The sequence below is a fragment of the Podarcis bocagei genome (genome assembly GCF_964188305.1).
Source record: "Podarcis bocagei genome assembly, chromosome: 14".
Taxonomy (NCBI): Eukaryota; Metazoa; Chordata; class Lepidosauria; order Squamata; family Lacertidae; genus Podarcis; species Podarcis bocagei.
This window is the reverse complement of record NC_138139.1, coordinates 29,224,898-29,238,649: the sequence shown is the minus strand read 5'-3', so window position 1 is coordinate 29,238,649 and position 13,752 is coordinate 29,224,898. Positions and strand designations below refer to the sequence as shown.

Genomic DNA, 13,752 nt, shown 5'->3' with positions numbered 1-13,752 from the left:
GGAGTGGGAGGCCACACAGTAACCTCCATGGGCTTGTCTGCTTATTGGGCTTCCCGTGGAGTAAGGAGGTCCATTCTGGGCTGGGGCAGCACATTGTAGTGGCCCCCAGATGTTGAACTCCAACTCCCAACCAGCCCCAGTGGACAGGGATGCTGGGAGTTACAGTCCAATAGTATCTGGAGGGCGTCATGTTGGCTACCCCTGATTTAAGGCACATCAGTGGAGCAGCAGCCTGCATTTCCTGCTCTTTGGGAGCTTCCAAGTCTTTGGGGAGAGAATGAATTTGCTAAAGCAGATCAGATCTCAGGGAGCATCACCTGGCAGAAGACATTCCTATTAAACCGAAATGGCACAGTAGAAAAACTACAATTCAGTGCCCTATACAGCTTAGGTCCAAGCTATGTGAAGGACCATCTTCTCCCATGCAAACCTGCCTGCGCTCTGAAATCTTCAAGGGAGGCCCTTCTCTCAGTTCCACCACCCTCACAGACATGCTTGGTGGAGACACAGGAGAGGGCCTTCTTGGTGGCTGCTCCCAGGCTTTGGAACTCTCTCCCTAGAGAAGCCAGATGGGCTCCCTCCTTGCTGTCCTTCCATCATCCAGCGAAGACTGTTTTATTCCAACAGGCTTTTGGGAACTGACTGGGGTTTTTTTAAGGAAAAGGCTTTTATGAGAGCTGTGCTGCTTTGTTTTGTTTTTTAAATCTGTATTTTAACAGATTTATTTTTTATATTGTTCTTAATTCAGCTACTTTTCAACAATTGTTTTTAGTTTTTTCGTATTTTATTTGTGTTGTCTTGATTTGTGGAAGCCACCTTGAGTCTCTGTCGGGGGGTTAAGATAGGCTATACTGTAAATAATTAATAACTACAATAACTACAAGGGAGGGTGGGGGGGTCATTCATTGTCTTTGGAATTTATTTTCCATTCAGCATGGTGGTAAAAATGAATGGATGCTACAGAGGGTGGAGATCCAAGTCACACATCATCACCATCTTCATCACTGCAGCCTACTCAAATCTGGGGTAAGAAAGCAGCAAGAAAAATTGGAGCAAGACACCCACACCTCACCCCAGCACAAGGGAGCTCTGGGTTGGGCTCACAGCCTCCTCCCCTCTCTGCTTGCCCCCTGCCCCCGACTCACCTCTCTCCAGGTAGAGGTGTACCAGCCGAGGCACACCTTGCTATTGCAGGGCATCTGGGTGAGGGGCTTGTACAGCACAGCCTGGCAGTGGAAGGGGCGGAGGGGCCGCTGGTCCCTGCTGTCGACGCAGTGGGTGTCCCGGACTTTCACACCGCCTCCACAGGTCCTGGAGCACTGGGTGCCAAATAGTGCAAAGAGAAGCCGACTGAGAGCTGGCCCCTGTCCGTTGTGGAGTGGAGGGATATTCGGAAGCAGCGTGGCTGCTCTCAAAAGGAGCCTGTTTTGGTTCCTACCTATTCAATTCCCTGCTGTCCCGTCCCCCCATGGTAGGCCTCCCCCCATGGTAGGCCCCTCTCAGGTAGGCCAGCCTGAGAGGCAGGGAGTGGCCTCAGGTCAAGGCTATCACGGAGGATAAGACTATCCGTGGTAATTGGCCGCCTGGGCCGGCGCTACCCTAAGGCATTCTGAGGCAGTTGCCTCAATGGCACACTGGAGGAAAGCGGACAGGGGCAGCAGGCTTAGGCCTGCCTCCATGCCTCTTCCCTTAAAGGTAAAGGGACCCCTGACCATTAGGTCCAGTTGTGGCCGACTCTGGGGTTGCGGCGCTCATCTCGCTTTATTGGCCGAGGGAGCCGGCGTACAGCTTCCGGGTCATGTGGCCAGCATGACTAAGCCGCTTCTGGCGAACCAGAGCAGCACACAGAAACGCAGTTTACCTTCCCGCCGGAGCGGTACCTATTTATCTACTTGCACTTTGACGTGCTTTCAAACTGCTAGGTTGGCAGGAGCAGGGATCGGGTAGCAATGGGAGCTCACCCCGTTGCGGGGATTCGAACCGCTGACCTTCTGACTGGCAAGTCCTAGGCTCTGTGGTTTAACCCATAGCGCCACCCGTGTCCCTTGTCTCTTCCCTTACCCACTGTTAAATTGCAAAGATCTGAGGCTTTGGCTCCAGTTGAAGTCACTGCATTTTGGGGTTGGAACAGACTTTAGAAGTCATCAAGTGCAGCCTGCTGCTACGCAACATGGAGCAAATACTTTAAAAAATGATCAAGAGGGGTGTGTGAAGATGAGCCCCAGAGGCCTCCTCGGCAAAGGGTGTTGCCTGAGGTGAGTTTTGCCTACTTTGCTCCAGTTCCCGACGCGCCAGCTAGAACACGGCCTCAAGTAGCACCTCCGGGCAGGGATGGGCTTCCGGGCTGGGCTGCAGTCTTGCTCCTGCCCTGTGCTGCAGCGCACTGTTCTCCAAATGGCACCCAGGCCGCATGTGGTGGAGCACTGGAAGAAAGAGGAAGCCCTGTTAGCACCCAGGCCTGCTCAGTCCCCGATAATTCAACGGAGCTGGGTTTTCACTTCCTGCCTCTCCAAGCAGGGCTAGGGAACCTCAGGTCCTCTCAAATGTGGTCTTCCGGTCCTCTCCGCCTGGCCCTCCTGACTCTCCCCAAGCCACACCCCTTCTGGCCTTGCTCCACACCCTCCTTGAGTATTTTGCCCTAGCTGGAGCTCTGGGGATGCTTCTTGATGGTCTGGATGGAGGATAAAGAGGAGGGTGAGAATGTGTGGGGAAGATAGCCTACAGAGGTTTTAAAAATCCATACTTGTTGCCCCACCCACTTTTGCCTATTGCCCCGCCCACTACCAGCATGTGGCCCCTGGAAGGCAACCTTTGAGTTGAAAAAGATTCTACAGCCCCTCTACTCAGTGGCTCAAACTCTTGCCCATCCCCATCTGCCACTGCCTTCTCATACCGCCTGCTGGAGCTTCTTGCAATCACCAGAGTCCCAACAGGCAAAGAGGCCACATGGTCTGAAAAGACAACCTTGGACCCAAGACACGGTCTTCTTTGCACCTGCAACCCCCCTCCATTCCACCTCCTCTAGACCAGGTGTAGCCAACAAGGTGCATAGCCTCCGACAGTTCTCTGATGAAAATAGGGACACCCTAGTCCATACCCTCCAACATTTCTCCAATCAAAATAGAGACATCCCCTCCAACATTTCTCCAATCAAAATAGAGACGTCCCCTCCAACATTTCTCTGGTGGAAAGAGGGACATCCTAAAGAAAAGAGACACATTCCAGGATAAAAACTCAGAAACCAGGACAGCTTCTGTAAATCTGGTACTGTCTCTGGAAAATAGGGACACTTGGAGGGTCTGCAGGTGCCGTCCAGAGGTGGTTGGACTACAGCTCCAGATCTGAGAGTCCTGCACTGGCTACCAGTGAGCTACAGTGTCCAATTCAAGGCACTGGTGCTAGTATTGTTGTTGTTTAGTCGTTTAGTCGTGTCCGACTCTTCATGACCCCATGCGCCAGAGCACGCCAGGAACTCCTGTCTTCCACTGCCTCCCGCAGTTTGGTCAGACTCATGTTTGTAGCTTCGAGAACACTGTCCAACCATCTCGTCCTCTGTCGTCCCCTTCTCCTTGTGCCCCCAATCTTTCCCAACATCAGGGTCTTTTCCAGGGAGTCTTCTCTTCTCATGAGGTGGCCGAAGTATTGGAGCCTCAGCATCAGGATCTGTCCTTCCAGGGAGCACCCAGGGCTGATTTCCTTAAGAATGGAGAGGTTTGATCTTCTTGCAGTCCATGGGACTGCAGTGCTAGTATACAGAGCCCTAAAAGATGCGGACTTAAAGGAGAGCCTTACTCCATATGTCCCAACTTGCTGTTTATGATTAGGTTGGGGGAGCTTCTTAAGCACCTAAGAGCATAAGAAGCACCAACTGGATCAGGACAGTAGCCCATCAAGTCCAGCATCCTGTTCTCACAGTGGCCAACCAGCTGCCCCAATCGGACCCGAGCAACTCTCCTCTCCAGTGGTTTCCAGCAACCGGTATTCGAAAGCGTTGATGCCTCCAGCCGTGGCGGCAGAGCATAGCCAGCATCGCCCCTGGATGGAAAGGGCAGTGTGAACATGGGAAGGGGCTTTATCTGTCAGGACCCCCATCTCTGGAACTCCCTTCCAGACAGCTCTGTATAGGGAAGTTTTTTTAAAAAATGTTTTATTATTTTTTATACACTGTACGTTGGAAGCAGCCTAGAGTGGCTGGGGCAACCCAGTCAGATGAGCGGGGTATAAATAGAAATATTGCTGTTGTTGTTGTTGAATAGGATGTCCCTATTTTCAGCGGAGAAATGTTGGAAGGTATGATGTCATTTTAATTATTATATATTGCATATGTCCTTTCCCCTTATGTTTTTTAGCCAATCTAGGCACCCTTCAGGAAGGTAGGGGGAGAAATATAAATTTAATACATAAACAAATAGCAAATAAATAAAATCCCAACCACCAGCATAGCCAGTGATTGTTGTCTAAACAATTTTGCTTAGAAAGTCGATGAGAGTTTTGATCTGTTTTTAGACTTTAAAAACTTTTTAGAAGTTTTTAATTATTGTTGTTAATGCTTCTTGTCGGTAGTTTTATTTTTTTAACTGCTGTGTGGTTTTGGGTTTTTTTTTTACAATCAAACAATATGTACATTTTATGAAACAAATAAATAAAAATAATTGCAGCCCAACAACAACTGGAGGGAACCGGGCTAGCTAACCCTGCTCTGGACGAGAGTGTGACCCAAACCCTCCCACTTTCTGCAGAGCTGAGCTCTGGGGAAAGCAGGCCGGGTGCCAAGGGGCTCAGAGCCAAGCAGAGAACTCCCTGCAACCGGCAGGTATCCTCTCCTTCCGGCCAGGAACTTGCCTCACTCCAGTTTCCAGCTTCCCAGCTGGCATTCAGAGCAGCTGCGACAGTAGCTGGAGGAGCCACTGAGAGCGTCCTCTCCTCCTTTTCCTCCTGGTGCCTTACAGTCGTGGGCCTAGGCCCGAGACCTCCATGGCTGCTTGCAAACATCCAGTGAGCCCCATGGGGGGCACTTTTATTTCTGCCCCCAGAGAGTCCTTGGTCCCCCACACTGGGAGGGATATGCTCAGCATCCCACTTGGTTTTCATTCCAACAGATTCCTCCTTCTGCCTTGGTGCAGGTGGCATGGAAGGGACAGAGCCAGAGGAGGAGGGCCCCCACTCCAAGGACGTCGGCTCAGTCGGCAGCTGCTGCCCCAGTGAGTTGGGACTGTGTGGCATGAGCAGAACGCGGCTGGAAGGGGGCTGCCTCTCAACTGTATTGCTGTCAAGCCCAGGTGGCTCATATGCAAAGGTGGGTGGGGGCTCCAGGGAGGGAGACTCGCCCTTGGCCTTGACTACATCAGCAGGAGAGTGTTGGAGGTCCTGTGCATCTGCCGCAAGGCTCTTGCTGTTTGCCACGTCGTATGGACTCACACCATCATCAAGCTTCTTGCTTGTCTCGCTTGGGACCTGAGCTGGAAGGTGAAGAGTGGTTTCAGTAGGACCAGGCAGTGGAGAAACGAAGTTCCCATGCGTCCCCTTTGATGCTGTTTCTGCAGTTCCTGCCGCAACTGTCCTAACCAGGGCTTCTTCCATTCTGCGTCCATCACCAACGTCATCTTTGAGATCAACGATGGCCCGGTCTGCACCACCACCTTCTCCACGGCCCAACAAGCCATTGTCTCCTATGGTGCTGAGATATGGGACCTTTGAGCCTCCAACGTCTTCCTTCCAGCTCTTGCGAATGCTAAAGTCATGGTCTTGACTGGGGCTGCCCTCAACAGAAGGTACGGTTGGAGTCAGGAGGGTCAAGTAAGGGAAGATCACAGAGGGGGCCGTGTTTGCTACCTTCCCTTCCCAATGTGTGGTGTCTTCTTGGGCACGATTGACAGATACATGGGTGTTGGTGCCAGAAGGGAAATCCGTTGCAGCTGCAGAAGTGGAAGAAGGAAGATCTCCCCAAATGGCTGGTGGGTTCTCCTTCACGTTAACTGCCATGGAGGAGGTTGGAGAGACAGCAACGGCTGTACCCAAAGAACCATGCCAACTGACAGCAGTGCTATGCTCTTGAAACCCACTGGTTACCCCTTTGCTATTCTGCACAACAGCTGGAGATGTTGGGCTTCCATGGTCCATCTCTGGCTTTACAGTAGAGAGAGAATCAGGAGCCATTTCTTGAGGGTCCTCTTTCACGTTGCTGACCTTCTTCACCCCAACATCTGGCAACAAGTCCTCTCTCCCACCACCCTTGGCGTCAGCTGGGTCGTAAGACAGATCTTCATGGAAGTTGATAAAATTGTAATCATAGTAAAAATCATCCACAAACACGTTTCCCTTTTTGTTGTTGCCAGCCGAAAAGTCTTCTTCCCTTATGGCATTGAGGTCTTCAGATTTGGGTGACAAAGGGCTGAATCGAGGGATGGGGTGGCTTGGGATGAAATTGATCTCATTGTACAGCTCCCGGCTCGAGGAACCAGAGCCTGACCAGTCTGGGAAGATGCTCTCGATCTTGTTCCAGCAGGGCAGCAACGAACAGGCAATTTCAGAGGCTGGTCTTTGCCCTGGATCACAGCTGGCTCTGGTATTATTGGGGCAGTACACCAGGCGATGCTGTATCCCACTTCCACATGTGACCGAACACTGTATGGGAAAGGGGAGAGAAAATAAGGAGTGTGAGAGACATCAATGGCCAACACCGTGCTGGTAGTTTCTCTATGTTCTGATCCTCCAAGAGAGATAGTGTGGTATAGTGGTTGGAGCAGTTGATCCCAAAGTGGGTGGTAGCTCCCCCGAGGGGCAATGGGATTACCTAGCTGGGGGTGCTAAGAAGCGTTGGCAAGTGGGAACAGGAAGTGTAAATGATTATCAGATTTGAAAAAGCTGGTATCAATGGTTTGTCCATCAATTTTGTTGTAGTAATTAAACTAAATAGTTTTAATTGATTTTATATATGTGTGTGTGTGTGTGTGCAATTAGTTGTCACTGTTTTGAATTTAATTGTGTTACGGTCTTCCTTAGTGGGTCATGCAAACCACTATTCTGATAATGCCTTTTATAGGGTAGGGAACACTGGGGAAGGGTTTATAAAACCAAGGGATTGGTGGCCCCAAAAAGTTTGGGAACCACCAGTTAGAGCGTCAGACTAGGACCTGGAAGACCAGGTTTACAATACAGTGGTACCTTGGGTTAAGTACTTAATTCGTTCTGGAGGTCCGTTCTTAACCTGAAACTGTTCTTAGCCTGAAGACCACTTTAACTAATGGGGCCTCCTGCTGCCGCCGTGCCGGCAGAGCTCGATTTCTGTTCTCATCCTAAAACAAAGTTCTTAACCTGAAGCACTATTTCTGGGTTAGCGGAGTCTGTAACCTGAAGCGTATGTAACCCGAGGTACCACTGGATCCACTTGGCCATGACCTCTTGGCCTAACCTACCTCACAGGTTTGTTGTGGGGATTATAGAAGGTGGGAAGAGAACCATGTATTCCCCACCTTGGGCTCCTTGGAGACACAGGTGGTGGAATATAAATGCAGTAAATAAACAAACCTGGTGCCCCAGTTGTAGTCCAAAATTTCTGGAGGGCACCAGGTTGGGGAAGGCTGGTTCATGCAAAAAAGGGCCAGAAATCATTATAATCCAAGGTCATTTGCTCTTTCCACTACAGAAGCTCAATCTAAACCCAGCCATCGTTCTTCAGTTTCAGGTCATCTTTGTTTCCTGACGAAGCTTGGCTTGCATGGAAAAACCCAGACAGCTGGGGGACTAGCGGGTGTCCCTGGAGGGGGCTGGAACCCAGTGACTTCATAGGTCATCTCTATTTGGGGTTCCCATCAAGTACCACCCTTCATCCCAGCAAGATTCCTAGCTGAGGGGGAAAAGAACGAGTGGGGATTTGCTAACAGGGAGAAACAAATCACAAGAAGGATGTTTGTTGCGGCTGAGCAGATAAGAGGTCTTCTGACCTTTCTCCAGAGTTGCAGCAACCCACATACCGAAAATAGTTTCATGCCACAAGGACATGTGACTCGCTGCCAGCCACATTAAAAGCGGAGTCTTTCTGTACGGACCCGGGGAGGGGAAACCCAGATTGCCCAAGGCCAAGGATGTTGGGCAGCCTCCTCTGTCCTCTCCCAAGGACCTAGCGAGATCTCTGGTGGGGCTTGCTCTCAAGTGCATTTGGATTTCAGAGTACAGTGTTGGCCTTTGCCAAATTTGCAAAAGCCATGGTTATTTATGCAAAGGAAAATCCTCCAGTTCCTGTCTGGAGGAAGGTAGGAAGCTAGCTGCTTTATAATGAATCAGATCATGGGGTCCATCTAGCTCAATAATTGATTTGACAGCTGCCCTTCAGGATTTTAGACAGGGGCCATTCCCAGCCCTACCTGGAGATGCCCTTGTGGATTGAACCAAGACTTGCAGCAAGGGTTTTGGTGCTCAGATTCTCCTCACCTTGGACCAATTGCCAGCCAGCCACCGAGCCGGGCAGAGGACCTCTCGGTTGCAGGGGGCCGTGGCATCTGGCTTGGAGAGATGTTGGCATTTGCTGGCTTGCAGAGCTCGCTGCTCATCCAGTGCCACGCTCTGGATGCAGAGGACGGTCCTCTTCGTCAGCCCAGTGTCCCCACAAGTGGCAGAACACGCCTGCCACTCACCAGCCCACCACCTGGAAGGGAGTGAGCAGGATAGATAGATAATTTATTATGGTCGAAGACCAGCTTATAAAACACACTTGGGGGGGTACAGCCACAAAGGTAAAACAGACACTTAAAACAATGTACAACAATAAATTTAAAAACAATGTACAACAATAAACTATCCCAGGGGGTTGACCCAGAGTCACCCATGGAACCAAGTTTGGGGATTTTCATGGTGGACTATTTTGAGTTGGGAGATGGTCTGCGCCTACAGATCTGTACAAAGAATCTGGCGACCATCCAGGTCATCTTCTGATCTTTGCCTAACAGGAAAAGGTCAAATTTTTGCTTTTGCGGGAGGTCAGCGAGCCTCACCAGTAGGGGATCAATGGTCTTACTACGTGCATCTTCATAGAAGGTACATCTAAAGAACAAGTGTTCTGGGCTTCCTATCTCTCCCAATGGACAGGTGCAAAGTCTCTGAGCATACGGGACTTTTCTAAAGCTGCCTTCCAGGACCGGCGAGGGAAGAGCCGAGTTTCTGGCGAGTGTAAAGGCCCTTCTTGCATTTCTAGATACGAGAAAGAAGAGATATGTTGCCGGTGCAGCTATATATCTCTCGATATCTCCAATTATATAGTTGGGGCACCTTGCGCAGTCCTGTTGTCTCTCGGTGTCTAATAAGGAGTTCAAGGGTTAGGCTAGGGAAAGAGCAATTAGACGTCCAACTCTGGGAGCATGACCATTGCAAGGGTTTGGAATAGATGACCCTTTGGATCTCTTCCAACTCTACAATTCTGTGATTCTAAGAGGCTCCTTTCACACTTATTGGGGAACAGGATGCTTTGCTCAATGGACCATTGACCTGATCCAACACGCTCTCCTTATGTTCTTGTGGTTTAGATGCAGAGGAGTTGAGCTGACCTGGCAGGGCACGGCTCCTCACTGCAACTCTTCTGCTTGTCGTCCGGCCGGCTAAGGACGTTGCAATAGTGCTCCTCCACCATCCCAGCCACTTTCTCCATGCAGTGCACAACCTGCCGCTGGACCCCTGAGGAGAGAAGGAGGTGCGTATCAGGCACGCCCCGTGTGCACAGCGGTACATGCTGGCAGGCCAAGAACTAAGGATCAGTGGGGTGTAGTGGTTAGAGTACTGGACCAGGACCTGGCAGACCAGGGTTCAAATCCCCACTCAGTCACGGCACTTGCTGGGTGACCTTGGGCCAGTCACTCCCTCTCAGCCTAGCCCACCTCACAGGGTTGTTGTGAGGATAAAATAGGGAGGCAGAGAACTATGTATGCAAGGTTGCAGGTTCAGTCCCCATAATGGACAGCTGCATATTCTTGCACTGCAGGGGGTTGGACTAGATGATTCTCAGGGTCCCTTCCAACGCTATGATTCTATGATTATGTTATAAAACTCTTGGCATGTGCTTCCCCACTTGAAGGTTGATCATGAGGAAAAGAGGTTCTTGGACTGAAACAGCTGCACGTCAACGGACAGCAGTGGCCCTCCAGGGTTTCAGGAGGGGCCATTCCTCAGCCCTACCTAGAGATACGACTGGGGATTAAATCTGGCTCCCCTTTATCACATACACAGCCAAACAAGACAACGACAAAAAACCACCAACAGCATACAAATCAATATGGCTAACTTGATCCAAAACACCCACCCACCCCACTCACACATGAAAACAAAGACCACCGCAGCCAACCACAAATGAACAACCACACCCTAGGCCAACCCCAACCTCTCTCACCACCAAAGGAACACAAGTGAACAGCAGAGAACCTGCACAAGCAACGCTGACACCAAACCCCACATATATTAAGTAAAATAGAAACATCACCACCCGACCCCACCCCCACTCATCTTTTCCCCCCACCTCTTTCCCCCTATTCTTCCTAATGTCTCGACAAATGAAACTGATTTGTAAAAATGTTACATGGGGGGGGGGGGCGAATACGAGAGAGACATTGCAAACACTTTTGTAAAACAAGAAAATATATAATAATAATAATAATAATAATAATAATAATAATAATAAATTGTTTTTAAAAATCTGGGATCTTCTGCATGCAGGGCTGATGGTACAGCCACTTCCCCGGCTGGGTGTTAGAGTCCCACCACTACACACAATTGCTGCATTGGGCAGCCAGCTGTAGCAAGGACCTTTTGGGAGCAGCGCAGGGGTTAATGATTGCAGAAGACGCTGCAGGTCTCTAAGCCCTGCACCTGTGAGCAGCTGTTACTAACAATACCACCCCCACCCCCCAGCCCTGCAAGGTTAGGGAGGGGAAGCAGCAGGAGGCAGCCTAGAGAACTTGGAATGTTGTAATTAAGTCACCACGGAGCACCATTGGGGGGCTGAGGTCAGCAAAGATCAGGTTGAAAACGGAGCATGCCAAGACACACACACACACACACACACACACACACACACACACACACACAGTGCATGGATGACCAGCTAACAAACAAGGACCCTCTTTGTCTGCCCCCCCCTTCTTTGTTAGGGCCTCTGCACCAACAGCTCCTGCATCCAACTCCCTATCTTTAAGCTATTCTAAGATGGGGTGGGGCTGTGGTCTCAAAACCAGGCATAAAAGCGCTTCACCATGCAGGACAAAGAAAACCTATTCCCTCAACCAGAACCCTCAAAAGCAGCAGACTTAAATAATGCCCAAACCGCTCCATTTCAGAGGTTGATTTGTCCGCTTGTGACCTAGAGCCCAGAGCCGTTAACAAGAAAGAAATCTAAACTGTTGGTCCTGACCTTAAGTTTATTTAAAAAAACAAAAGCTGCAATTTATTCATCTGTGTTTTTGTTTTTATGGCAATGCCTTCCTGCAATAATTGGTGCAACTGGTAACGGGACTCCCGCGGAGTCGGTTTTCTGCTGGGCGGACTCAGGGCCCTCCTCCACGTACAATGCTGCAGATTGTCTGCGGGAACAATAGCCCTTTTCTGCCAGGAACAGTAGTGCCGATCTGAAGAGAGCTCTTGCAATTGGATGCATGGAACTCCACAGGGCTGGGAAAGAATCCTGGAAACTGATCTCCTGCCACGTGGGGTGAGCTGCAAGCCAAGACTCTGCAATGAGGAGCGCCGGGCGGGACAGCCAACAGCCGACCTCAGAAATCAATCCTAGCAGCGGGAGAGGCCCACGGGTAATCCCACGGGAGAGAAACCTTTTCCTGAGGATTTATTTGATTTGGTGTGTCCATGTTCCAACAGTACAGTTACATTGCCACCTCCCTCTTTCTTTTGCAGAGCTCAAAGGAGCGTGCACAATGTGACCTCACCCTGTAAGCTCGGATAGGCTGAGGATGCTACCAGACTGTCTTGTGTTTTACGGCCGGTATGCATGCACATATCAGAAAAGTTCATGCAATTAAAGTGGATCCAAGTGTGCTCTGTCACCCCCATCACAAAAAACCCCAATTTCTAAAAATAAACAAAATATCAGGATATGGATTTCAAACCGATTTGGGATGATATATCGATAGATCACCTTGCCAACAAAGGTCTGTATAGTTAAAGCTATGGTTTTCCCAGTAGTGATGTATGGAAGTGAGAGCTGGACCATAAAGAAGGCTGATCGCTGAAGAATTGATGCTTTTGAATTCTGGTGCTAGAGGAGACTCTTGAGAGTCCCATGGACTGCAAGAAGATCAAACTTATCCATTCTTAAGGAAATCAGTCCTGAGTTTTCCCTGGAAGGACAAATCCTGAAGCTGAGGCTCCAATACTTTGGCCACCTGATGAGAAGAGAAGACTCCCGGGAGAAGACCCTGGTGTTGGGAAAGATGGAGGGCAGAAGGAGAAGGGGACGACAGAGGACAATATGGTTGGACAGTGTTCTCGAAGCTACCAGCGTGAGTTTGACTAAACTGCGGGAGGCAGTGGAAGACAGGAGTGCCTGGCGTGCTCTGGTCCATGGGGTCACGAAGAGTCGGACCGACTAAACGACTAAACAACAACAATTGATAGATCACCCATCCCTACTTAGAATAATTGAATTGTCGAGTTGGAAGGGGCCCTGAGGATCAAGTAGTTCAACCCCCTGCAATTCAGGAATATGCAGTTGCCCCATACAGGGATCAAACCTGCAACCTTGCCATCATCAGCACCATGCTCTAACCAACTGAGCTACCCAGGCTCTAGCTCTGGCTTCCTGGAATACCCTCTGCTCTGCTGCAATAAAAGCATCAAGATTCAGGCAGAAGGTGTCCTAAGCTGAATTATGATCATGGCTCTTTCCTGCCTCCCCTTCCTTCTGTGCTGCCATGCCAATCCTTCCTCCAGGAGAAAGAGAGGCGCCTGCCCACCGCCCTCCCAGATGGCACAAGGGCTATTTCCAGACCTCTGGAGCTATTTTAGCACAACTGTTTGGACAAAACAGGCTGTTTGCTGCCTGCTAACCTTGGCGGCTTTAGATAGGAAGCATCTGGGAGATGGCTCAGTGAAGGCTGCCCGCTTCCATTGGCGGCCCCTTGGTCAGCAGCAGCACCTATGAGCAGGCCGTCTGCTGAGGACTAGCCTCAGCTTCTGCACATCAGCAACAGCTGAGAGGTCAAAACACAAAACAGCTGCGAAATCCTCTCCCTGCAGAAGCCAAAAGCAGGAGCGTCAGGAGCTCTTTGCATGGAATTGCTACAACTCCTTCATGGAGGAGAGGGCAATCGATAGCTACTAGCCACGATGGCTATGCTCTGTCTCCAACTAGCTTTGCGAGAAAAGACTTCTGGGCTGCTTCCAGACTGTCATTATTTTGTAGAGGTAGGGGCATTTCAACTAAATTACCAGCCAATTCAGGTTGCATAATTAAACTGGGTTTGGCACTTTTGCAGGACAAACCCACTTCTCTGACCCTAAACCTGAGGGGGGGGGGCGGACTGGACAGTTTGCAGTAAGGAAAGGGGTGCGAAAGTGCAACGGAAATTGTGGGGCAACATTTGCTTGAGGCGACATCATTTCATCTCCCTGCAAACAAATCAGAACGAACACTCAATAAACAGTTAATGTTGTTTACCTTCCCTGCAAACTTTGTGGGAACTAATTAGGAAGCTCAATAAACATGTCATCTGGAAGTGGCCCTGACCTGCTTCTTAGCCAGGCATATTCAGAAAAATG

At 50.0% G+C, this 13,752-nt stretch overlaps 1 protein-coding gene and 1 long non-coding RNA gene across 3 annotated transcripts in view; one reads left to right on the top strand and one right to left on the bottom strand.

Moving 5' to 3' along the window:
* The window catches only part of ADAMTS7 (ADAM metallopeptidase with thrombospondin type 1 motif 7), a 67,881-nt gene that overhangs the window by 18,465 nt on the left and 35,664 nt on the right, over positions 1 to 13,752 (bottom strand). For both annotated transcript variants that reach the window (XM_081171009.1, XM_081171010.1), the window contains exons 17-21: positions 9,540 to 9,666; positions 8,431 to 8,644; positions 4,843 to 6,624; positions 2,271 to 2,423; positions 1,146 to 1,319 (exon numbers count right to left, since the gene is read on the bottom strand). In XM_081171009.1, the coding sequence (XP_081027135.1) occupies positions 1,146 to 1,319; positions 2,271 to 2,423; positions 4,843 to 6,624; positions 8,431 to 8,644; positions 9,540 to 9,666 (2,450 nt within the window). The remainder of the gene's footprint in view (positions 1 to 1,145; positions 1,320 to 2,270; positions 2,424 to 4,842; positions 6,625 to 8,430; positions 8,645 to 9,539; positions 9,667 to 13,752) is intronic.
* Positions 1,517 to 12,250, top strand: LOC308573950. The gene is made up of 3 exons (XR_014002272.1): positions 1,517 to 2,255; positions 9,519 to 9,682; positions 11,890 to 12,250. It is a non-coding gene; the product is annotated as an uncharacterized lncRNA (long non-coding RNA).